Source organism: Molothrus ater, chromosome 21 (assembly GCF_012460135.2).
Source record: "Molothrus ater isolate BHLD 08-10-18 breed brown headed cowbird chromosome 21, BPBGC_Mater_1.1, whole genome shotgun sequence".
Lineage (NCBI taxonomy): Eukaryota > Metazoa > Chordata > Aves > Passeriformes > Icteridae > Molothrus > Molothrus ater.
The window spans coordinates 6,962,522-6,986,705 of record NC_050498.2 but is presented as its reverse complement, the minus strand read 5'-3'; the positions used below and the strand labels follow the sequence as shown (position 1 = coordinate 6,986,705).

Below are 24,184 nucleotides of genomic sequence, written 5' to 3'. Positions count from 1 at the left end.
TGCTTTATGGGTCTGGCTTCTGTCTTATGGATATTTAGCCAAAAATACTTGGTTGGGGAGGGAGGACAGTTCCTGGAATCCATCCCGTCCATGGGTGCAGAGCCCCCAGGGGCAGCCCGGCGTCCAGCTCCTGCACCGTGTGTCGGTCTGGGGATGGTTGAGGCGGCTGTCCCTGTGCTCCGGGCCAGGTGTGGGCTCTGTCCCCACCTCACCTGGGGGGCTGACCCCCATGGCGGGGGGCTCGCAGGAGGGGACACCCCGTTCTCCTCCAGCAGACAGGGTTTGCCCTGAGCCCCTGGCAGCAGCGTGGAGGGGCCGCTTTCCTTGCTTGCCCGTTCCTCCCCCTTCCCGCGGAGCCGGGCGGTGCTGGCGGCCGGGGGCGGGCCGGGGGCGGTGATGGCGATGCCCCTCCCGGTGCGGCGGCGCGCAGCGGGGCCGGGGCCGCTCACACCGGCGGCGGCGGCGGCGGGGCCATGAAGGTGAAGAAGAGCGGCGGGGCCGGGGCGGCGGCGGCGGCCAGGACCGAGGAGGAGCTGGGCCGAAAGGCGCTCATCGGGCCCGACGATGTGCTGGGGCTGCAGCGGGTCACCAGCGGTGCGTGCCGCGGATGGCGCGGGGGGAGGATGGGGACCGCGTCCCCGTGGCGAAAAAGGGCAGCCGGTTCTCCTCTCTAAACCGGGGGGAAAAGAGGAGCCGTTCGCCCTTTTAAGGGGGCTAACCCAGAGGGAAAAGGGGAAGCGGTGCCCCCCTTCCCGGGGGACAAGAAGTGGGGATGCAGCAGGACAGGGGACAGAGCCCGCAGCGGGATGTGCCACCCTGGGGGCTGGGGACCAGCGGGAGAGCAGGGGTTCTCCCTTCTCTTCTTGAGTGCAGCCCCCCAACTCTGCTCAAAGGTCGGTGTTGGGATGCTTGTCGCTGCTCACCCCATTCCCTGTGTCTGCTCCCACCCTGTGCCCACGGCAATGGGACGGGCTGGATCCCTGGCCACAGCATGGGGGGACTTCAGAGCAGCCCCCCAACCCATTTCCCCCCTCTCCAGTGTAGCATCCGAGGTCTTGAGGGCATCTTGGAGGCGGTGGGTGGGAGTGTGTGCCTGGAGGGGCTGTTGTGCTTGGCAGAAGAGCTCGGGACAGCAGCACACAGGGCTGGGGAAAGGCCAGGACGGGGGGAATGGCTTCACACTGATAGAGAGCAGGTTTAGATTAGATATTAGGGAGAAATTCCTCCCTGTGAGAGTGGTGGGGCCCTGGCATAGAGAAGCTGCTCTATCCCTGGAAGTGCTCAAGATGAGCTTGGATGGGGCTTGGAGCAGCCTGGGCTGGTGGGAGGTGTCCCTGCCCCTGGCAGAGGGTTGGAACCAGATGGTCTTTAAGGTCCCTTTCCATCCCAAACCATTCCATGGTACTGCCTCAGGCCAGCAATGCCCAGGGACAATCTGCCCTGGTGTCCCCAAAAGTCCTTTTTCCATCTCCTAGGGACCTTTGGGTTGTCTCTCTGGGCTGTCAGGGCTGAGGGGCTGCCTGGGGGTCTGGCTGTGCTCCCTGTGCCTCTCAGTGCTCTGCCCTCCAAGCCAGCTCGGTGTCACAGGCTGGGGCTGTGACGAGCCCTGGAGAGGAAGGATGCGGCTGTGGGTGCTGCTGCGTGCAGGCAGCCCCGTGGGGCTGCTGTGTGAGCAGGAAGGGAGGAGGACAGCCCGCCAGGGACTCGTGTCAGCCCTCAGGAAGGGCTCACAGAGGCTCCTCGGAGAGGGGCTGCTGTTGCTGGGGACCTTTGGGTCGCCTTCTGCGAGCTCTGCTGGTGCAGCTGCGTGAGTCACTGCCCAGAAATCCCCTGCCTGTAGCAGGGAGAGCACGCAGCAGGCACTGGAGCATCCTGCCAGCATCCTCAGTTGGATGGTGAATCCCAGCCATGGCTGTGTGAAGCTCTGTGTGCTCACTTCATGGCAGCCTCCGTGTCCCTGCCCTCGCCAGGGCTGTCTGGAAGGGACAGGGCCACCCTACAACCTTGCTGTCACCTCGTGTGGCATCAGTGGGGATGGATGGTGCAAGCTCCTGCCTTCCCAGGGAGCAGGGATTGCTAAGCTGGTGAGCCAGGCTTGGAGCAGAGCTGGTTGTTGTCTGCCTCTTCATCCCTGGGTCAGAGTGCTCTGGAGCACAGGGAGGATGTGAAACGCATGAAAATGTTGTGTTCCCCTCCTGCTGAGACTTGCTGGTACCAGGGTCAGAGCCAGGCACTGTGATGATGGCCCAGGCTTACCTTGGGAAGTGCTTCCTGTCCTGCTGGATGTGTGGGAGCCAGGAAATGTCCCCCACACCTGAAACCCTCGGTGAGTTTGGGGATACAGATAAACAGTGCACCCATGTTGAGCATATTGTATCTTATCACCCAGGAACACTTTGCAACTCCCCTTCTCAAGCTCAGTTTTGATCCTGGTGGGTTTAACAGACAGCAAAGAATATTTTTCAGATTTTTAACACCTCATGATTATTTCGGGCATTTTATGGCCTTTGCTCATTTCTACACCCTTAAAAACAGATGGCCAGAAATAGCAATGTGAAACTGTTCCACTCTTCTGCTTCAGGTAGGGGAGGAGGAAGGACCAGGCTGTGGGAGAGAAGTTCACAGCTGCCCCAGCCTTTTGGATGTGCTGGGTGTCAGGGCAGACACCACACCCTGTTGCAGCAATTCTGTCTTTGACAGGTTGAAATTGAAGGAGGAGTTGGTGGTGGGGCTGCAGCAGAAATGTCCTGGTGCCCTGGCTGCCCTTTGTTGTTCCAGAGAGAGGATAATCCATCTTTATCCAAACTCATGGGCCAGTAGCACTTCAGCTCACACATGGAACTGTGTCCTGCCTGGGACCCAGGGAGGGCTGGCTGTGTTTTAGGGTTGCTTCATCAACCAAAGCCCAGCAGGGCTTGGTACCACAGGCAAAGTGTGTTTTAGGAATGCTCACACCAGGAGCTGGCTCTGTTTCTGAGCAGCCTTCCAGGTCTCCAGGGAGAGGTGGAATTCTGGCTGTAGCACAGAATGGTTTGGGCTGGAGGGGACCTTAAAAACCACCTTGTTCCAAGTGCCTCACCAAGAACAGGAACACAGGAACCTTCCACTAGATGAGGTTGCTCCAAGCCTCACCCAACCTTTCCTTGAACACTTCCAGGGATGGGGCAGCCACAGCTTCTCTGCCCAACCCCTGGCAGTGCCTCAGCAGCCTGACAGGGAAGAATTCCTCCCTAATCATCCTTCCATCAGGCAGCACAGCTGGACTTTGCTCTCCCAGTGGGTGCAGCTGACCCAGTGTGAGCTGGCTGGGCTGGGAGGGTGGCGAGGCAGGATGTGGCTCTGTGGGCAGCCACAGGAGCCAGCTGGGCTCTGCTCTTAATGTGCTTCTAATAAGCTTAACTGGGGAGTTGTGTGAACTGCCCTGCGCATTCTGTGTCCTCCCAGTGTTAAATTCCTCATCAGCTTTGTGCCCACAACGTTTCTGGGCACGCTGGGTCCAGCCTGGTGGATCTGGGATGCTGCTCTGGGATATCTGGGCCTCCTGGCCAGGCTGGTTTTGGCTCTGCTCCAGCTGGATCAGGTGTAAGGCTGGAGAACCATTTCCTCTGCAATTAGTGAGATTTGTCACTCGCTCACACAACTGTGGTTGGGAAAAGCGGAAAAAGCTCATGACGTGATTAATTTAAGATTAGCAAAGGAGTGGGGCAGAGCTCAGTTCAAATTGCAATTAATTACTGAGGCAGCCAGAGCATCAGAGGAGTCAGATGTGTAACAAAAGACAAGCTCCAGCCTCTGAGGCTGCCCTGCTTATCACTTACACACTTTGCCTGGAATACCAGATCAAATCTTACATTTTAAGTTTTATTCTAATGCTGATTTTATTTTAGGAAACCAAGGGGTTAAATAATTGATTACATGTGTGGAAACAGTTTCAAAACAAACCCTAAAAATAAGGAGCACACACGTAATCATTTCTGAAAGTAATCTCTTCCTTGAGCTGTCACTTGGGATTTCTCTGAGACTTCTCTAGGCAGCTTTAGCTAAAGGCCAGCTTGGCACAGGGCTGCCTCAGTGGGTTAGGCAGGCCAGACTCTTCTTGAGGGACTTCCATAACAGTTTCCTGCAGACAATTAAAGAAAAAAAACCCAAATAAACCATTTCCCTCCCCTCTGCCTCAGCAGTTCAAGTCGTGTAACACTAAACCTTCCAGGATCCATGTTGAAATCACTTTCCAAATCCATGGGGTTTTGATAGGCAAGGAGAGGCAAGGAGAGAGGGAGGCACTAACAGGAATGTGAGGCAGATGTGCACAAATCCATCTTCAAAGCTGCTCCTGGACCATGACTTCCCTCCCCAGTTAATGGGGAGAATGTATTTTATTAGGAGCTCTGAGGAGCTGTGGATGTCTGCAAGGTTAATAAATCCCTGCTCTGCCCTGTCCAGGGCTGTGATGTGTGGCTGTGTTTTGATGTGCTGACCTCTTGTTGCAGAGCTGTGCCAAGCTGCTCTCCCCACAACCCTTCCCTCAGCATCTCACCCAGGCTGTGAGCTTTTCCAGGGCCCTGTGTTTCCCAAAGTCTCACAGCACAATGGGAGCTGTTAGGATTCCCAGGGGCCAGCACACACAGTGTGTGTGTGGTGTGGGATTCTCCTTCTCCCAGGGTTGTGGGTTTGGGCCATCCCTGGTGGAAGTGGCAAAGGTTAGAGGAAAGCTGAGGGAGTCGGCCTGAGGGTCTGGGCAGAGCTTGGCTTTGGCTCAGCCCAAAAATAGCTGATTTAGTTGGTGTTGTGCACGTGGTTTCAGACTTTGAATGCAATCAGCATGGAAAGGGGGCAGGAGAAAGTGTTTGGGTGCCTTGGAAATGGGGGAAGAGCAGCTCCATCCACAGGCTGCAGGGCTGTGATCAAATTAATTGTGAGAGGGCGAAGTCTGGAAAGCTCTAGCTAAAATTAAAAAAAAAGAAAAAAAAGAAAAAAAAGAGATGAGCAGGCTGCCACAAAAATCAGAGCCTGGTGAGCTGTGCAGTAGGACTTGGCAACTGAGGGGCTCTGGGGACCTTGGGAAGTGCCTCAGCCTGGAGCCTCCTGCCCTAAATCCCTCTGCTTCCTTGACAGTAAATGTGCTGCTGTGGAAAAACCCCTGTGGGATCCTTCTGGTGCAGGATTTTCCCCTCTGGGGCACTGCAGCAGCCTAATTCCAGTGCTAGGTCAGAGGGCAGCTGCTCCCTCCCTGTGCAATCCCCTGCTCTCTGGTTCTCCAAACCCCATGGTTTGGGTTGGAAGGATTTATTTTACAGGAGCAGATCCCGTTTCCTGGCTGGCTTGGTGTCACAGGGCCTGAACTGCTGAGGCAGAGGGCAGGGAAATGGTTTATTTTTTCCTTTAACTGAACCCAGGCTGTCTGGGCAGGTGTATCAATAGCACCTGAAGCCTGCCCTGCCTTGCCCTCAGGTCCTGCTCCATGTCCTGCGTCACTGCTCGGCCTCTTCGTGGGGTCTGGGCTATTTTTGCTTCCTCCTGAGACTCTTCAATCTGATAATCTCCTAATCTCCAGCTCCTGGCAATTCCTCTGCAGTTGTCTTGGCTTTACACCTGGCTTATGTCTTGGGAGTTGGCTTCAAAATAGCTCCTGACCTTGTTGGTTAATGCATGTTAGGAAATAGGCCTGCATAACTACAGGAGCCTTCTCATCCATTCCCTAAATTGTTGTTGTTGTCTGCGTTGGGGAGAGAAATTCCTGTTACAAGTCACTGCTGTTGCCTCAGTCTCTTGTACAGCATCCTCCTGATTTACACCCATTTCCAGGACCAAATTTTCAGTTCTTTCTTACCCTGGGTGCACTCTGCTTTCCTTAGTGGGCTCTTAAGGCCTTAAAATAGCAGCTGCCCCATCTGAGATTAGGCTCTGATGAGCACAGAAGTATCCCTGGTGTCTGTGAGAGGGGACACGTGCTTCCTCCTGATTGCAGAGATGGAGAAGGGATCTTGAAAAGGAGCACAACAAAGAGTGTGAATCCTATTGCCCATGAGCTTGTGATAAAATGGGCCTGATGGGGTGGTTGCAAAGGAAATTTGGAAATACAGGATCAAATTTTAGCTTTCTGTCATGAGGAGCAAACCTCATCTCATGTATTTAAATGACAGGGAGAGGTCCAGAGGACAAAGTGCCTTTGTTTGCTTTCCTGTGTTATTTAGCTCTGCATTATCCCTCACCTTTTGTGCTCCTCTGTAGCACCAGCTGCTAAAACACACACTTAGAGTTCTGCACCAGGGTTCAGGATGTGCCAGTGTTCACAGGCAGTGCCTGCTGGCATTGCTCTGCTGGTTTATTTTGTAATTTTGGTTGGGTTTGGGAGCACAGGAGGGTTTCCTGGATAAAAACTGTCTCTTTCCTGGATTAGGCAGTGGAGGTACCACCTCAGAACTGTACCAGGGGAAGGAGCACTTGCTTATTCTGAGAGCAAAGCTAGAGGCCACTGAACTGTTTGGGATCACTTTGGAATCACTGTTTCCTACAAAGGGAATTGGAGAATTTGTGGAGGAACTAATTGAGCCAGATTCAGGAAGCCAATCACCTCTGCTGCTTCCTCAGACCACCACAGTGGTGTTGGTTGTGATCCAAACTCTTCACAACTGTGATAGGTCTTAAGATAGAAATTGTCTCTAAAAGTGGGCAGTTGCAGATCTTTGGGCATGATCCAGAGGTTATGGGAGAGGAGCTGGAGAGGCACCATCAGGAATGGTGATGTGTGAGTGAGAAGTGGCTGCTAGTACCAGGTGAATTGTTTCCAGGAAGGGTTTGGGGATGGAGGTCTGGGATATGGCAATTCCCTGGGCTTTAGGAAAGGGTAGGGAGTACTCCTCTTTTGTCACCTTTTTTTTACACTACTAAATGTGGGTTCTTAAGGATAAAAACCAATCTGATGGGTTTTCCATGGCAGTGCTGTTGTGTCCATGCCTTCATCCCTAAATCAGGTGAGTACTGAAGGCTCAGGGACACACCATGATGGTTCAGTTATTAACAGGGAAGCAGCACAACCTGCTTCAGGGGAAGTGGAAGAAACAAGAAAATATTGCATCCTGAGAGATCAACCCACCATTGTTAGTTTCTCTGTAACAATCCCCTCCATGGAGGTTTGATCTCCTCATTCCCAGCTGAAATAACCAGGACTGCTGCCTCCCTTCCCCAAATCCTGGCGATGCTGAATTAGGATAAGGGAGGCAGATGAGACATTTCAGTGAGTCACGGAAGTGTGGGCAACTGGGCCCTACAGTAATTTAAAAATAAGTGTGTATGGGATGAGATTAGCAAATCTGACAGTGCTCAGCTAAGCAGAAGGATCTGCCAATTGCAAGCAGCCCATTCCCAATAAGACCTTCCAGTGCAGCCTCAGGCTCCTGTTACGTGTGGGGGAAAAAATCAGCACGTGGCTACTTTGATTGATTTTTGAACAGGAACAGCAGAAACAAATGTAGTACAGACTGAGAGGAATGTATATGTAATACAGACTGAGAGGAATATATATATTCCTCTGGTTTTTTGGTTTTTTTTTTCTTTCTAGGAGACTGGGCACTGCCAGAGGAGGAAAAAACCCACTTGATTGCAGTATTCTGGCAGCTGATCTTCCCGGATGGCATCCAGTTGTATATTGGCATGCTGATGTAAAAAAAAACCCAGTAACCCAACCCAAAAAAAGGGTTTAAAATATTGTCAGGGCAAAAAGAGTTGAAAAATAACAGTGTAGGGGTGCAGGCATCAATGAGCAGGAGCCTGGTGGGGATTCTACCCGGGGTTTACTCCTCTTTGGAGGCTCTGCTTGGCTCTGCTCTGCTCCAGATGAGTCATGGACACTGTTACTGCAGCAACGCTGCTGCCAAGGAGGGGGATAAAGCTGTTGCCATGGTGCTGGATGGGCAGGAATTCTGCAGGAGTAGAAACACTTAATAATTAACTTGCAGACAAACGCGCAGCTTCAGATTTGCCAGCGTGCTCCAGGGAAGGTGTCCTGGGCTCCTGGGTGACTGCTGCCTGTTGCCAACAGCCTTCCCAGGGAACAGCCAGTGGCCATGGGCCCAGGGAGGGGAAGCTGGGCTGTGGGAAGCTGTGCCTGCTTCCATCAGTTGGTGTTCTGCATGCTGGTGCTCGGAGCGGGGAAGTTGTGGGACGGCTTAGGAATTGGGGTGGCTGATGTGTCAGAGCTCAAAATCACAGTGTAATTGCAGGACATCTCCCTGAGGGATGCTAAACATCAGGGCCTAAGGCGAGGGATGGGTTTAGATTCCTGTCCTGTCATCGGTGGCTACTGTTAAAGACACAAAAGGAAGATTTTTGTGCAGTTCTTGGGATATTTGACCTAACACAGCCTTGTGGGTTTTTTTGTGGTAGTAAAAAAGGCAAGGTTTTAGCTTGTTCTTCCTGGCAGTTTGGGTGCTGGTGTCAGTTTTCCTTGTGCTGTGTTGATAGGGAAGGGAAAATCCCTGCCAAATGCCAGGGATGCTTTGAGCACTGTCCTCTGCCTGAACACCCATTTATAGAAATTGTAGAAACTCTGAGTGTTTTGGCTTAAGAAGGACCTTAAAGATCATCCACTTCCATCCCCTCTGCCATGCAGGGACACCTCCCACTAGACCAGGTTGCTCCAAGCCCCATCCAGCCTGGCCTTGAGCACTTCCAGGGATGGGGCATCTACAAATTCCAAATTCTCTGGTATTCCTTTGAGTATTTACCATATGGGGTTGTTGGAGCGCAATAAAACTGGCCAGGGAGAACATTTAACACCTCTGTTCCTTGTACTGAGCTTATTTGGACAGTTCTCCAAGTTATGGAGATTTGGAAGGAATAAAAGGCTTCTAGGAAAATGCTGGTGCCAGGTGTTTGTGCCCAGGAGCTCAGAAGTCTTTCACAGTGGTCTTGGATTTCTTAGACCTGTGCTGAAGTTGGGTTGGCATGGGCAGGTCTGAGCTCTGAGCACATGTAACTTGTTTTTATGTATTCAGGGACTGAGCCTCAGGTGGATGGATTTGTTGGAGTTTCAGAAATAGGAAAGCAGACAGAAATAAGTGATTAGCTCAGATTAACAGCAGGAATTAGGAGCTGAGAAAGTGTTTTGAATTAGAATGTTGAAGTTTTATTTTCACCTTGGAACCTCCAGAACCAGTCTCCTACATCAATCAAATGCGCTGTTGTTTGAAAGCTGACCTGGCTTGTCTACATAGAACATTTCTTTAGATCTGTCAGGGTAAAGTGAGTTATTGGAGCTGCATTCAATCTGTGCTGTATGTGCTCCTTCCCCAGGGAGGAGGATGATTCCTATGCCAGGAGCTGGCTCAGGGCACAGCAAGGCTGAAGGCCAAAACTGTGGGGATTTTAGTAGTGGAATCCTCATCCCTGGAAGTGTTCAAAAGGCCTGTGGATGTGGCACTTGGGACATGGTTTAGTGGTGAGCACAGCAGTGCAGGGTGAAAAGTTGGACTTGATGACCTTAGGGGGCTTTTCCAACCTTAACAACTCTGTGATTCCATCTTTGACTTTCTCTCTAAGATACTCACAGCAGGGAAGGGCTCTGCTCCCTGTTTTCCTGACACAGGGAAAGGCTTCAACATCATTTTCAGTGCTGAGGGAAACAAGCCCTGGTGTGGTGAGAAGAGGCCACCCTTTGTCTGCAGAGGGCTGGAGCGGGGAGGTGGCACAGGGGAGGACACTCCTGTTCCAGTTAAGTGCAGTCAGCTTAGCTCCCAAAGCTGCTTAGCCCTCGCATTCTGCCACAGGGCGGTTTTTAAAACAGGCAAAGCCTCTTAACCCTGGAAAGGCTGGGATTTGATGGAGGTGCTGACTAGTCTGGGAGCAAATGGATGCAGGAGTTGCTGGCACAGAGTTGGAAAAAGGTGATGACCTCTGTGTGCTGGGGGAGAGCATTCTTTCCCCTGTCCTGTCTGAGCAGGGCAGTTTGAGCCTCCAGAACTGAGACTGTCTTCAGAGGCATCAGTTTTGAATTAAAACAGGCAGTAGTGGAGATGCATTTGGGCTGCTCTTCCTGCTGGTGTGGCCTCCAGAGAGCAGGCAGAAATTCCTGGTGTTTCAGGGCAGCCCTCATTTAAATTTGCTTCCCCCTGCAGATTATTTGTGCACTCCTGAGGAAAATGTTTACAAGATAGACTTCACCAGGTTCAAAATCCGGGACATGGAATCTGGCACAGTCTTGTTTGAAATCACCAAGCCAGCAGCTTCAGGTGAGTGCACACACAAAATAAGGTTTCCATGAGCAAATGCTTTCTTTTGCCTTTCCCCACTCCTTTAACTCCATACATTTCCCAAAAGTAACAGAGTCTGTCCACTGCAGGAGGGCTGGAGCCCCATCTTGCAGCAGGAATGTTTTTCAGGTGTCTCTTTGTACTAACAGGGTGAGCAGAGCTGGCTGCTGCTGTGCTCTTCCTGTTGCCATCTGTGATGGGAAGGGACAGATGGATGTTGTAAACAGGAGCAGAGGAGGAGGAGGAGATCACTGGGTGGTTTTTTCTTGGCTGTTATTCAGCTTGTGCCCCCTGCACATAGTTTAGCTGTTAGTTTAACATCTCTCACTGAGGAGTCAGGAAAATGGTATTTCCAAAGGGGAGAAACTGCCAACAGGCAAATGAAACAAACTGAACATTTGCCTTTTTTATTTTTTTTGTTTGAATAATTTTTAGGTGTTACTTGTAAGCATCCAAGTGTTGCCTGTTGCCAGTGGTGATAAAAACCCAGGGCAGCTGTTCTTTTCCTGGCCAAGCACTTTTAGCCCTTCCCCACCTCCCTGCAGGTGAGAAGAAATTATCTGTAGCTTATCGGTAGCAAACCAAGCATGCTAAGGGGAAATGGCCTGTCCAGAGTCACTCTGCAGTCCTGATGTGAGGAATAGAAATCCAGAAGATAACAAATTACTCCAACCAAAGGGCCATCTCTCAGCATTCCACCTCTGAGTGACCAAGGGCGGACACCTCAGGACAGGAGGAGGGGAGAGCTCAGCACCAGAGCCATTCCCTGGCTTAGGTGGCTCAAGAACACCACCACAGGTATTTCCCCTGAGTTTGTGTTTCTCAGGCAGCTCTGACAGAGCTTTCCTTGGGCTTTTGCAGAGCGGGAGCACAATGACAGGAAGGACGTGGACCCCAACGCCGGACGCTTCGTGCGCTATCAGTTCACGCCGGCCTTCCTCAGGCTGCGGCAAGTGGGAGCCACGTGAGTAACCCCCCTCCTCCTTGGCCTGGCACAGAAAACAGCTGAAATCTTGGGGAAAAAAAACCCTCTTTTCCATGTTCATCCTGCCAGGAAGGTGATTGAACAGGGGGCTTTTTCATTTATTATGAGGCTCTCCAAATCTCTGTCGCTTTAGGTTTAGTCACGGCTAGGTCTGGTGCTGAAGGGATTGATGGTAAAAGAGGCAAAATAAAGTGGGAAGGCTCTGGGGAGACCTTAAAGCACTGTCCAGTGTCTGAAGCGACTCCAAGAGAGCTGGAGAGGGACTTTTGCAAAGGATCTGGAGTGACAGGACAAGGGGGAATGGCTCCCCAGTGCCAGAGGGCCGGGATGGATGGGATATTGGGAAGGAATTGTTCCCTGTGGATGCTGAAGCCCTGGCACAGGCTGCTCAGAGAAGCTGTGGCTGTTCCATCCCTGGAGATGCCCAAGGCCAGGTTGGATGGAGCTTGGAGCAACCTGGGGTAGAGGAAGGGGTCCCTGCCCATGGCAGCTTTAAGGTGTTTATCTAATACTGTAGTGTGTCCCTGTAGAGTGCTTTAAGTAAAAGAGGAAACAATAATTTGATTAGTGCTGTTGCTTTATATTTTTGGCTTTTTTTTTTTTTATCAGAGCTCTCTTCTGCCTTGCAGGAATACTGCAGATCTTATTGAAGCATGAAAGCTCACGTCAGTTTTACCCTTCTTTTTCAGGGTGGAATTCACAGTAGGGGACAAACCCATTAATAATTTCCGTATGATTGAGCGGCACTACTTCCGTGACCAGCTGCTGAAAAGTTTTGATTTTGAATTTGGCTTCTGCATCCCCAGCAGTAAAAATACTTGTGAGCACATCTATGAATTCCCCCAGCTCTCGGAGGATCTCAGTAAGTTCTTTGTTATAAACTTTCATGTCTGGGTTGTCACACCATGATGTTCATGGTGTTTTGGGGGAGCCCCTTCTTAAAAGCTGTCTCTAGAGAGTGGGTGGGGTGGAATAATTCATCCTTTTATATTTGTGTTAACACTGATTTTGTTTTCTAGTAGGATGTATCTCATCACACACCAGGCAGTTGCTTGGGTTTGTTTTTTTTTTTTTAATTCATAAAAGAGAAGCTTTGGTATCAGGGGGAAAAAAGATAATTGTGTTATAAAACAAGCAAAAAATAAGATTAAAAAGACATCCAATAAATGGATAACTTAAATGTTATGATCTGTTTTAATGTTTGATGTGCTATATTGTGAGCTTGAGAGGTTTTAGTATGAACATAACTTTTATTTCCTCTCCTCTCTCCCAAGACACAATAGCACAAGCACTAAATCTCTGTGATTTTCCTCTTTACAACCCCTAATTGTGTGTGTCAGCACTAATATTGCAGTCTGTGGAAAATACAGTGAGGCCCTGCTGTCAGGCCAGAACAAATTTACTTTGAGTTTGCTGTTTTACCACTGTTTTTAAAAACAAAACAAAAAGAACCCCAACCTAAAATGTAATGGGTTCTTATTCTGAGGTCCCCTTTATATGGTGCCATAATATATTTGGATTATGAACATTCTTCATCCCTGAAATTGTTCAAAGAAAGTGTGGATGTGGCACAAGGGTTTAGTGAATTCAGGTTGGATTTTAAGGCCTCTGAGGGCTTTTCCAACATAAAACCTCCATAATTATGCTTGAATTATTTAAAAGATACCAACAAGGGGTGGTCTGGGCAATTCCCATTTGGGTTTTGCTTTTCCACCTGATTTTGCAGCTGCTTGGGGGATGCTGAACAATGCTTGAGCCCAGCATTGGGGAGTGTTCCTGAAATCAGGGTCTCCTCTAGCCAGGTCTCATAAACTCTTGGAGATCTATTTCACACCCAAGCTACCTTAGAAGGTATAAAATCAGCAGGATGGCTTCTGTGGTAGTGTTGGAAACAAAAAAAAATTTAATAAAAGGCAAAATAACAAAACTCTTCACAGAGAAAAACTGATCCAGGTGCAAGAGGTCCTTGCCTCTGGTAAAACACTTCACAAAAAACATGAGTTTCTTTGTTCTCTTCTTTTTCTAGTAAATTGCTCAGGTGGGACTTTTAGGCTCCTGTCCAAGTTTGAGGTGAAGTCCCCCAGGTCCTGTGAGGTGTCTTCTCACCTGGTTGAGCAGAGAAACTTCTGGGCTCTTTTCCTTTTAGAGGAGACAAAGGACAGTTTTGTCGCTCCGTTAACAGGGAGCACATTCCTATATGTCCCTGTTAATTGGTTAATTGGGTTTTTTTCCCCCCCCCTCACAGTTCGAGAGATGATCCTGCATCCCTACGAGACACAGTCGGACAGTTTCTACTTTGTAGACAACAAGCTGGTGATGCACAACAAGGCAGATTATTCATACAGTGGAGGACCTTGAGCCTGGGCTGGGTGGCCCCAGCCATGCTGGCCTCCCCTTCCCTCTGGAAGTCGTCAGGGATCCCAACACCTCCAGCTCCTGCAGTGTCACCTGGACAAGGATCCACCAACCAAGGACTCTTTGCCACAGTAGGAGTTTCATGACATCTCTTTTGAGCTTTGAAGCAGACCCAGTTCTTCAGAAGTTTTTAAGCTAAAACATGATCTTTGGATACCACTTCCCTAAGTTCTTTTCAGTGTCTGCTTTGAAAATGGCCTTGTGGGACCTGAGGGGTTTTTGCCCTAATTCTGTGAATTTATGTTCTTGCCCTCAAGTATCTTTTAGGATTGCTTCCCCAAAGAATGTAATCAGAGAAAACCATGGGTGTGGATGGATGTAAAGGCAGAGGTTTGGGTGGTTGTTTCTCTTTGTGGATGCTTCAAAGGCCAATTTAACTTGTCCAGCCTGTTGCAAATATCGAGCAAAACATCTCACAAAGGCAAGTTTCATCTTTAGAATGGCTCTCTCCATGAGTATTTCATCCTTTGGTTTCAATCCTTCTGTGTAATGTTCTGTTTAACCTTGGAAACACCAAAACGTGCAATGAAGAGCAATAGTTCAGTGACAGAGCTGTGTTAATTGGGTGTTTTTGCATTTACATTCCTTTTACATTTCAGATGAAGGTAAAATGGCATTGTGGGTCTATGAACCTCCATAAGCACATTCCACTGATTACAGTTTTTTGCAGAATAATCAGGAAAAACAGAAGGATTTTAGCTTTATTTAACATTCTTGCTATATTTAACATTCAGCCTTTTCATGCCACACATTTCCCATGTCTATTTTTTTCATCTCTGCTCGATACCAAGATAAGGACTTCAGCACTGCTTGTTACAGCAACATTTTAATTGTCTAGGGCAGCTGGGGAGTGTGGAATTTCCAATTTTCTATGTGTATCTGCATTTAAAGGAGGTTAAGACAGCGTTTCCCCTTTGTTAAAAACATTTCTCATCAGATAATACAGGTGAAGCTAAATCTAATAATCTAAAACTTTAACACACAGGAAAAAAAATAGCAAGAGTTCTCTCTTCTCTTCTGGAAGAAGTTTAACACCAATTTAGCCCAAGAAATAGCAACACCAGGAATAAACTAGTGTGGGGTGACCTGTTGTCATGAAACCCTTACTCTGAAGGTCAGTTCACTGATACTTAAAAAAAAAAAAAAAAGAAAAAAACAACAAAAATAAAAGACAGTTGCAGTCTGTAGATATTTCTATAAATACTTGATGTCTCCATGTCTAATTCTGTGAGTTGAAGTGGAACATTCTATGTTAGCCTCAGATAGGTGTAATAATTGTAATAATTTTTATAAAAATACCATTTCCAGTTGTGATGAGCATCTCTGTAGTCGCAGCCTGTGTCAGACAGGACAAACAATTCCAAGTGTAGCCTCAGGCCAGGGAGGTTTTTGTGCTCTTGTTGGGGTTGTAGGTCACTTTTCAATGTGTCACCATTTGTATTTGGCTTTGCTTTTTTGACTGCTGAGAGAGGAGGCAGTTTTTTTTTTAAAAAAAACCAGTGATTTTAGGTTACAGCACAGTTTTTATTAAGCTTGGTAGCTACAAAAGTGTGTCAAGTTCACTGATTTTACACAAGTAGTAGCTTGTAGTAATTCTTATCACAGTGAGACTTGTATTTATCACTATTTTTTGTCTCTAGTGTGTTAAATTATACAAGTAGTCTACAGCTGACTGATCAGTTTGAGAGATACAAAGGATTTCCTCATTATTTGTGCTGTACTTTGAGCTACTGACCATTAATTTTATAGCACAATAATTACTAAAGATGGAAATAGGTTCAAAAATGTTTTCATTCCTCCCCCAACTTCTTTCTTTTTTTTTTTTTTTCATCAGAGCTGTTAAATCATATATCCAATCACATTCTGCAAGTTTTAGGTATTTCTGAGCTTTGTTTCAATTTGCAGGAGAAAAAAAATGCTAATTTAAAGACAAAATAGAGTGCATGTTAATAATTACCACCCTTTACAGGGTTTTTTGGGGGATATTTTTCACCTGCTGTTCATAACAGTCACTTCAGTGCATAAGATTTTTTAAGACTTTTAGGAATTGAATTTGCCCAGAATTGCCAGTCATCTATTTAATATGTCGTGATGAGATCAGTTGTACTTTGGGTCATTTGATGGAGTTTCCTCTGAAATAGTTATGTTCTGCTCCTTTTTTATGCTATCTCCTTCTAAGACTTACAAAAAAGAATAGTAATTCCATAAAAATATTACTGTAATCGAGGGAAATTTGAGTAGTGGACATGCCCCTTATAAAAGAACCAAGAGAAAGTCACTGTGTTCCCAGGAGTGCAGAGTGTGGATGGAATTTCTGACATTTTTCTAGTGTAGTTTTGAGGTTAAACACAAGAGGATGAATTATCATCTGCTCCTCTCTGAAATCTTTTATAATTCAGTTTATATATGTAGTAATTCCAGTCTCACAGAAAATTTACTGTGAATCATATGAGAGCTATTACATTGAGTGAGTTTGTTGCCTAAATATTATTAGAAATTTTTTTAAGGCAGAAATAAAGATTGGACATTTTCAATAAAATAAATTTCAACCAATTTTAGCTTTAGTATTTCAGTTAGGACAATTTTACTCTTATTAAAATTCCCAGAGTTTGTCACAAGCAGCAAATTCCGATTCCTAAACCAAGGCAAACAACAGAACTTTCTGTGGGAAGTGCAATGAAGGTGCTTTTTTTCTGTGTCCCACTGGAGAAGTTATCACTGTTACCTCTCTGTTTCACTTGGGAATTATTTGTTAGCGTTTCCTCAAGGCCATCCACATCCACCATCTTTGCAAACGCGTGGGAATCACTGTCCAGGAGAGAGATTTTGTCCTTTTCCCACCTGCTCATGCAGCAGCATCACGTGTGGTGTTGACATGAGGCACATAAACAGCACTAAAAGAATGCTTCTTCAAAACTTTTGGCTGTAGAGTTGCTGTTTTCATGCCACTTCTGTCCTTGCTTTGCTTAAAAACCACCTTCAAAACTGAGTGTTAAAGACCAAGCTTTGTGCAGCACCCAATAATTTCAACTTCCTTCTGAAAGGGAGCTGAGTTTGCAGCCCAGTTGTGAAACCCACATTTTTTCCCTTAAACTGGCAGCTGGTTCTTATTATTATAAACCAGTTGAGAATAAAGTCTTAGCAGCATTGTTCACAGAAGAATTTGTTAATCTTCTTGCCTAGCTATTATTTTGTATTTTAACATTCATCATTATTGGGTTTACTTTGGAAGTTCATTGCGAAATCACCAAATATTGGCTCTGGGAAAAAAAGGAATTGTTGTATTTTCTTCCTTGATCTCATTTTAAACATGACTTTAATTAGCACTACAGCTTTGTTTTAACAAGCCAGACTGGCAATTTGGGATCTGAATTTCTCAAAGTGAAAGAAAACATCCAAGAGCTAACCAAGATTATCTGCTAATAATGCCCTCTGTTTCCTGTCATAAAACAGGATTAAGTGTGTGCTTTACACAGTGACTTAATCTTGGAAAAAGAAACTAAGTCTTTCTGAGTGCTAATAGTGACATAATTTTTCTGAGAGACAGGGAAATTACAGCTCAACACATTCTTTCAGGGAAATTATAATTTGACATATTTTCTTCACTTTGTCAGTCTTGGATTCCTTTCATAGTCAGGGTTTTTAAGGAAAGCAGCAATACATTGGTGGTGAGCTGCATGCTCTAATATCTCACACTTCTGTGGCAGGGAGAGAACAATTTTTTTTTTATAATTAACACATCAGCTGTGGTTGAAAATTTAGAAACTTTGCTCTCAGTTCAGTGGCAAAAGCCAAAATTGTTTCTCTGAATTATCCGTTATGTGGTGACACTTCTGAAATAACTGAATGATCCACCCTTCCTGACTCAGAAGAGTTTATTTATTTATTTATTTTAATGTAGGAAGTCTCCCCAGGGTTGAAAACTATCTGCTGGGGTTTAGTTCTTGCTCATAATCTCTCTCTATGTCTTGTTTTTTGAGCAGGTCAGTAAGATGCTCTATTTTCCACCTCTGTCCTCTGAGTTTTATTCCAAAACCTTGTGTAGTGTCACAGTGGTGGCTGGCTGTGTGTGAAACATGCAGGCAACTTCCAAAATCTCTTCAATTTGAGAAAAAACTGTTGAAGTATATTGAGAATTATCCTACATATCAACCCATAAGAAATAAACCCCCAATCTTAAAGACAAAAGCTGCAGGGAACTTTTAGTTATGCAAAGATTGGGGCTATTTAAGGTAAGAAAATGCTAATACCCAACTGTCATATTTAGTAAGTATTATAAAAATGCTCTATTAATTATTCATAGCCTGGAAAAGGTGGTTAACAGCTCAGTTTTAATTAGATCTGGTTAGGAAGGGAACCATAGAAATCATTGCTGTCATTTGGGGCTGTGGGGCAGCAGCTGGAACTGTGTGTGTGGCACAAAATTTGGGCAGATTTGTCTGCCTTTTGGGGGGAAAGTGAGGGAAAGGAGGACAAGGACAGGAAAAAGCATCAAATTCAGCTATTTGGACCCAAGAGCTTCAAGGCCATGGTGAGTGACTCAGTTTTCTCCTGGGTCTGAGGCAGCTGGGAGGTCCTGCTCCTGGTTCTTCTCTCTACCCCCAGCCTAAACACTGCCTAAATTTATAGAGGATTTTTAATATTCATGTTAAATACCACTGAGAGTTCATATCATTTAATCCACATGGAAATTGCTGATTTATTTGAGGGCTGTGGTACTCGGGGTCTCACCTTGCAGCTCAGTTGTTCTCCCCATCACTGGTCAGTGGGTGAAATGGTGTTTGTGTGTCTGCAGCCCCCCAAAAACCCCCTGTGCTCCTGCCTGCTCTGGTGTCTGCTTGTATCTGAATACACCCAGCAAACCTGTTTGAATGTGACTTTTTTTTTTTTTTCTTGGCATAGAAACAGAATTGTCTGTATTAAAATGTATTTATAAAAAAAAATCTATTTTTTGCGGAAGGAAAGTAGGATTCTGGTTACTATACCACTGGGAAAACGTTAGGAGCCTTTTTACTGAGTTAATTTCTAATTCTTTGTACTTTGGTAATGATTTGTTTGCTAGGAGAACATCCACTGTGGCCCATCCTGTGGCAATGCAATGCACTGTCATGCAGAGAATCTGGTTTTCAGAAAACTGGGAGTCCTTTGTTTCCTTTTTGGGACAGGAGGGAACTGAGGAGATCACCAGGAATAGAAGGAACCTTGGCACAGAATCCGTTCTGTGGCTTTGGCTTCAGCCTGTTTGACTTTTTGCAGATTAAGCAGAGAGAGAGAGAAAAGATTGAGACTTCAGGATTAAAAAAAAAATAAAATTAGTTGCTACAATTTAGTCTTCCTGTAGGAGAAGGAGAGTCCTTAAATTAATTTATACAAGGTTTAAATAGGGACTGCACTTGCTTCAATTGGTTTAATATTGGCAGCTTAGTCATTGATGTGCATCCTAGGGAATATGCTTAACTTTTTCCATTACCTTGGAAAATGGTTCAAAAACATGTCACTTCCATTAGCAAGTGTTTCTTCTCCTGTAACAAACTGCAAAATGTGTAAAAAAAAAAAAGAAATAAATTATTGATCCTAGAAACGAGGGTGATTGTCTATTTTATTTAAATATTTCTGTGAAAAAAGCATTCAAACTTTCATTTCAGGTCTCTTCCATCAATATTCAAACTCCAGTTTTTGTGCAAATGTGTGTGAGCAGCTTCATTTTGTGGTGATTGGTGGAAAGACTCTGCAGTGGTTTGGGTAGTTCTGTGGGTAAAACCATCACATTAAAACTGTTCAACTGGGATTTAACTTTCAGATTGGGAAAATGTCTTGGGGTGTAATTAAAATAAATTGGTATCAATTACATTAATGGCACTTTGGAGTTGCACAGATCACAGCTGTGTATCAGGTTGTGATTTTAAAAAATTTGCAAGTTTGAAAACTCAATTTGAGAATTTGAAAAAATGAAAAATGAGAAAAATAAATTAGTTTCAAAGTACATTAACAGAACCTTGGAGTTCCCTGGATCACTCTTATGCACCAGGTTGTGCTTCTGAAGAATTTCTGGCTGCACTTTGGAGAATCAAGTTTTGAAATTCATGTGAAAATTGCTGTCTCTGCCTTATTGACTAAAACTGAACCAGCAGCTCGGGCTGAAGTGATTTTTACCGTGGTAATTCCATCTTGGTGGCTTTGATATTTTATTCAGAAATTCCTGGGAATACCTCTGTGTTTCTCTGGGAGCAGAACAACTCTAAGAAGAAGAGAAGTAGGATGGTTTTCTCAGAAAATATCTTCTATAACTCATTTTGATTCCACAGAATTCCTGGGGACTCCTCACTGCCACAATATCCTGGGGGACATCGTTGTGTGCTGGAATTTGAGTGAGGAATTTATTAATACAAGGGTTTCCCTTTTGGATTGTGACTTGGAATTCTTGCAAGGACTGGATGCTGATTCACAGAATACCTAAAAAAAATAACAAAAGACCAAAATCAAGGCTAATAACTAATAAAGCAGGTTAAACAGTCTCTCTGATTACCTGGACTTGCTTAGACATCTGAGATTGCAAAGAGCCTTAAAAGAAAAAGAAAAAAAATATTCCCATGAAAACTCCACAGTGTTAAATGTCTGCCAAAAATACCCTGCATTACCAGTGCTCCCCCCACCTTGAGCTGGTTTGTCAGTCTCATTTATTAATAAATATGCCTGATCATTCTGGAGATGTTTTCTGCTTCTCCTCAGATTCTTATTTCCTTTGGCATTTCTCAGCTGCTGAGTTATTGTGGCAAATCTTATGTGTTCAACCCGTGTTCTGTTTTATTTGTCATTGTTCAAGGGCATTCATCTATCTCTGACTTGCATTCCCTTAATGTTTTTCACTTGTAGGAAGAACACTTCTCAGTGATAAAGTACTCCAAATTTCCCAATTTTTCCCTCTAACACAATAGATCTTACTTTAAAAATAATTTTAGAGATTACTGAAATCTCTCATTGCATGCTAGGATAACCCAAAACCATTTATTCTCCCTATTTGAGCCCACAGAATAGAGCCATTCCTTTACAGATATGATTTTTTTTTCCTTCATCAGTGCTGTACAAGAACTTGAAACAGGAGGTGAAATCATCCTGGATAATGTATTTTAATTAAAACTACAAAGAGAATTTAGGTAGGTAGAACGTAATTGCAGTTGGATGATTCCCAGCCCTTATTTTGAAAACTGACTTGGGACCTTATATAACAAAGGCCTGTTTTATTAAATAATAATTTAATTATTCTAGTGGGGGGCGTAAACCATGTTAATGAAGCTGAATATGAAAGCAATCTGTAGCAAGAAATAAAAACAGGCAGGGAATTTACAAACAGCAATAGACAAAACACATAATTAAATTTACTTTATGAAAGGGAGATAACACAGACAGGAGAGAAGAGTTCCAAACACCTTCAGTTCTTCCTTTCCTGTGGAATGAGAGGATAAATCCATGTGAGGAGAATAACAATTTGGATTAAATTAGATATGAGGAAGAAATTCTTCCCTGTGAGGGCGGTGAGTCCCTGGCAGAGGTTGCCCAGAGAACTACATGTGCCAGACCTGAAAGCTAAAAATATTTAGACTCTATTTTAGTAAAAAAACAACCCAAAAAACAACCAAACACCAAACCCAAAACTCCAACTCCAGCTTTGTTTTTCATGAGTTACGTGAAGGGCGCAGTGCACCAATGTTGTGCCCGTGTTACTCTGTTCACTGGCATTTAACTGGGGTTGAAAATCATGTTTTTATTTCCCAAATGCATTCCTTACCATCCTGATCTATAATTAAGTGTCTAATTAAACCTGCTGCCTGCTTTGATGTCTGCACAGGTTCCTAAATCAGGAGAGCAGAGGGTTCACTGTAACCCTTAAAATTAAAGTGTGCGCAGAGACCTGAGCACAAGTACAGAGGAACAACATTGCCCCAGACACACCAAGGCTCTTCAGCACTTAGATGTCAGATTTTAAAGATATTTCCCCACTGGAATTCATCAGCTGGCATTGCTCATCACCTAAATTTGAAATAACAGTGCAGAAATATTCCTTGCAGCTGACAAACACTGGGCTGTGCTTCCTGTGGCTATGTGGCAAGAGATGATTGGAGGAAACACAAGCACAAGTGTCACAACTCAGATAACTTTTAAGAGCTATTATTTCAGCCTATGCTTAAATTTCTGTAAGATATGTTAAGATGAGAAAGATCCTTTCCAGCCAAAGCAAAAATTTGCACTTTTTTATGCCTTTAACGCCAATAAGCATTGCAGTTTTCTCCTAGATCTACTGGATATTTGGTAGAAAATACTTTTTCTGTATGTTTTTCTGTATATTTTAGGAGTTTTTTAAATTTTATGAAGTTATTCTAGGAGGAAAGGCAAGTATAGAGGGAAAGGCAAGTGAAATAAAAGCCTTAAGAGATTGTTCGGGCCTGGTGCCTCCAGCAGGCCTGAACACGCTGGGTTTATTCATCTACTTGAAATTAAATTCCAGCAGCTTCCTGGACAAGCAAGATCTTGAATTCTGTGCTTAAATAATGTGAATTCCCTTCTCCAGTGTTTTTTTGGGACAGATGTGCTTCTGCCTGGGCTCTCAGTGGGCTTTTTTTTCCCTCACCCACCAGCCTGGGCTGCTGGAATGAATTTCCTGGTGCCGATGGCGTGAGTAAGGAATTAATTCATGTGACTAACGAGGGCCTTTGCTGCACAGCCAGGCCTAATTGGTTTTGTCAGGAATAAATCTTTAATGGTTTTTCTGTCCTCTCCTGTGCCCAGGTCACAGCTGGATCGATCCAGAGCAGGATTCTCCCATTCATCCAAGCAGCAAAATGGCTCCGGGGTGAATTTATTTATTGGGGCCTTTATGTGTCCAAAGGGCCTCCAAAAGGGCTGGGATGGGGATTTTGGGAAGTCAGAACAAGGGCAAATGGCTTCACACTGAGAGAGGAGAGGTTTAGATGGGATATGAGGGAGAAATTTTTGGCTGTGAGGGTGGTGAAGCACATGGAAGTCGTGGCTCGACGTCAATCTTGGAGCAACCTGGCCCAGAGGAAGGTGTTGGAACAAAATGGTCTTGAGTGTCCCTTCCCACCCAAACCATTCTGTGGTTTTATGATTAGAAAAAGACCTAAAAATCATCAGTTTCATACTTCAGTCAGCATTTATTATGATTATACCCAATACCTGGTATTTGTCATCAATGTGCTGCTTGAATAAGAGCCCCTGGGTGAAATAAGTGCCATGTGCATTAATGACCTTCCCACTGCTGTAATTTTCAGTAATTTCAGTATTTTCCATGCAAACAAATATTCTTTGTGTGTGTTTATTTCTTTGAACTAAAAAAATAGCCCTTTTCTGCTTCTACACAGACTGCATTTAAATTCTGTTTTACGACAACTCCATCATTCACTATTTTAGTAGCTCTCAATTCAATTTTTGCTGTAACCACAGATGGAAAATGCTCTTTTAAAGTTTCCATTTATGTCATTGCAGGGAGGGAATGCACGGTGAACCAGAGAGTTAATCTTCTACCACTGAGGGTTTTGGGCTTGTTTGTGTGAGACTGGAAATAAATTAGGAGGTCAGGAAAAACTCATGTAAAAGTGTTTGCTGGTTTTGATATTCAATAGCCTAAACACAAACATTTACACACAAATCTGGAAGCCTGAAGTACAAAAATGGAGCAGCAGCCCTGGTAAACTACATTCTGGAATCCAAATATTTATTCCAGCAGTTTAAATTTGTTTGAAAGTGCCAGTAAGTCAGTTGCACTTCCGAAGCTTTGTGTACAATAAAGCTGATGTGATATTCAGTGTTTTATCTGTTCCATAATTCCAGTTAATCACTGCTGGGTTTAAATAGCTCAGTGCTGTGCCAGGGCTTTGAAAGATTGTGCAGAGAGAATTCTCCTCAGATCAGTTCCTATCTCAACAAAAGCAAGTGAATGTTCAGGGGTGATGCTTTTATACCAAGAACATGCAAATATGGGAGGCAGAAGTCTTGTAATAATTTGGCCCCATGAGAAGAGAAAAGAGCTTCAAAACATAGTTCCAATATAAATGGTTATTTGAATGTTTTGAAGTTTAAATGAAACCTGCAATAAAAAAAAAGGTTAAGGTAATAAATCCTAAACTTTAGAGTGCAAATTTTTCCTAATCATATGTTGGAGAGGGCAGCTGTGAGCACTTTCTTCTGTTTGGTAATAAGATATTTTTATGGTAATTACACTTAAGGTTATTTTTTTTCCTAGACAGGTTTGCATAATCTCTTTGGAAGAGGCTGATTAAGCAGACAGCATTAGCCTTGGAGTGGGAAAACTTCATTCTTTCCTTTCTTTCTCCCCCTTTTTTCAGAGTCCTGCTTAAAATGGAATTTAATGCTAATGTATCTGAAATAGATTTGCACTGTGTGCAAAATACTGATTTTGTGGTAGGTACAAAATAAGGTGTCACCAGCTCTAAGGAAATGTTTATGTGCTATCAGTATGTCAAGTTATTTCAAAAGTCAAAAATAAGGATTGCACAAG

The 24,184-nt window shown here is 44.9% G+C and overlaps 1 protein-coding gene across 1 annotated transcript; it reads left to right on the top strand.

Moving 5' to 3' along the window:
• Positions 1-439: 439 nt before the first annotated feature.
• On the top strand, positions 440-19,231 carry UNC119 (unc-119 lipid binding chaperone). Its single transcript, XM_036395034.2, has 5 exons — positions 440-594; positions 10,116-10,229; positions 11,112-11,214; positions 11,925-12,097; positions 13,481-19,231. Exons 1-5 carry the CDS (start codon positions 474-476, stop codon positions 13,591-13,593), a joined length of 624 nt encoding a protein of 207 aa, XP_036250927.1. The 5' UTR covers positions 440-473; the 3' UTR covers positions 13,594-19,231.
• The last annotated feature ends 4,953 nt before the right edge of the window (positions 19,232-24,184 follow it).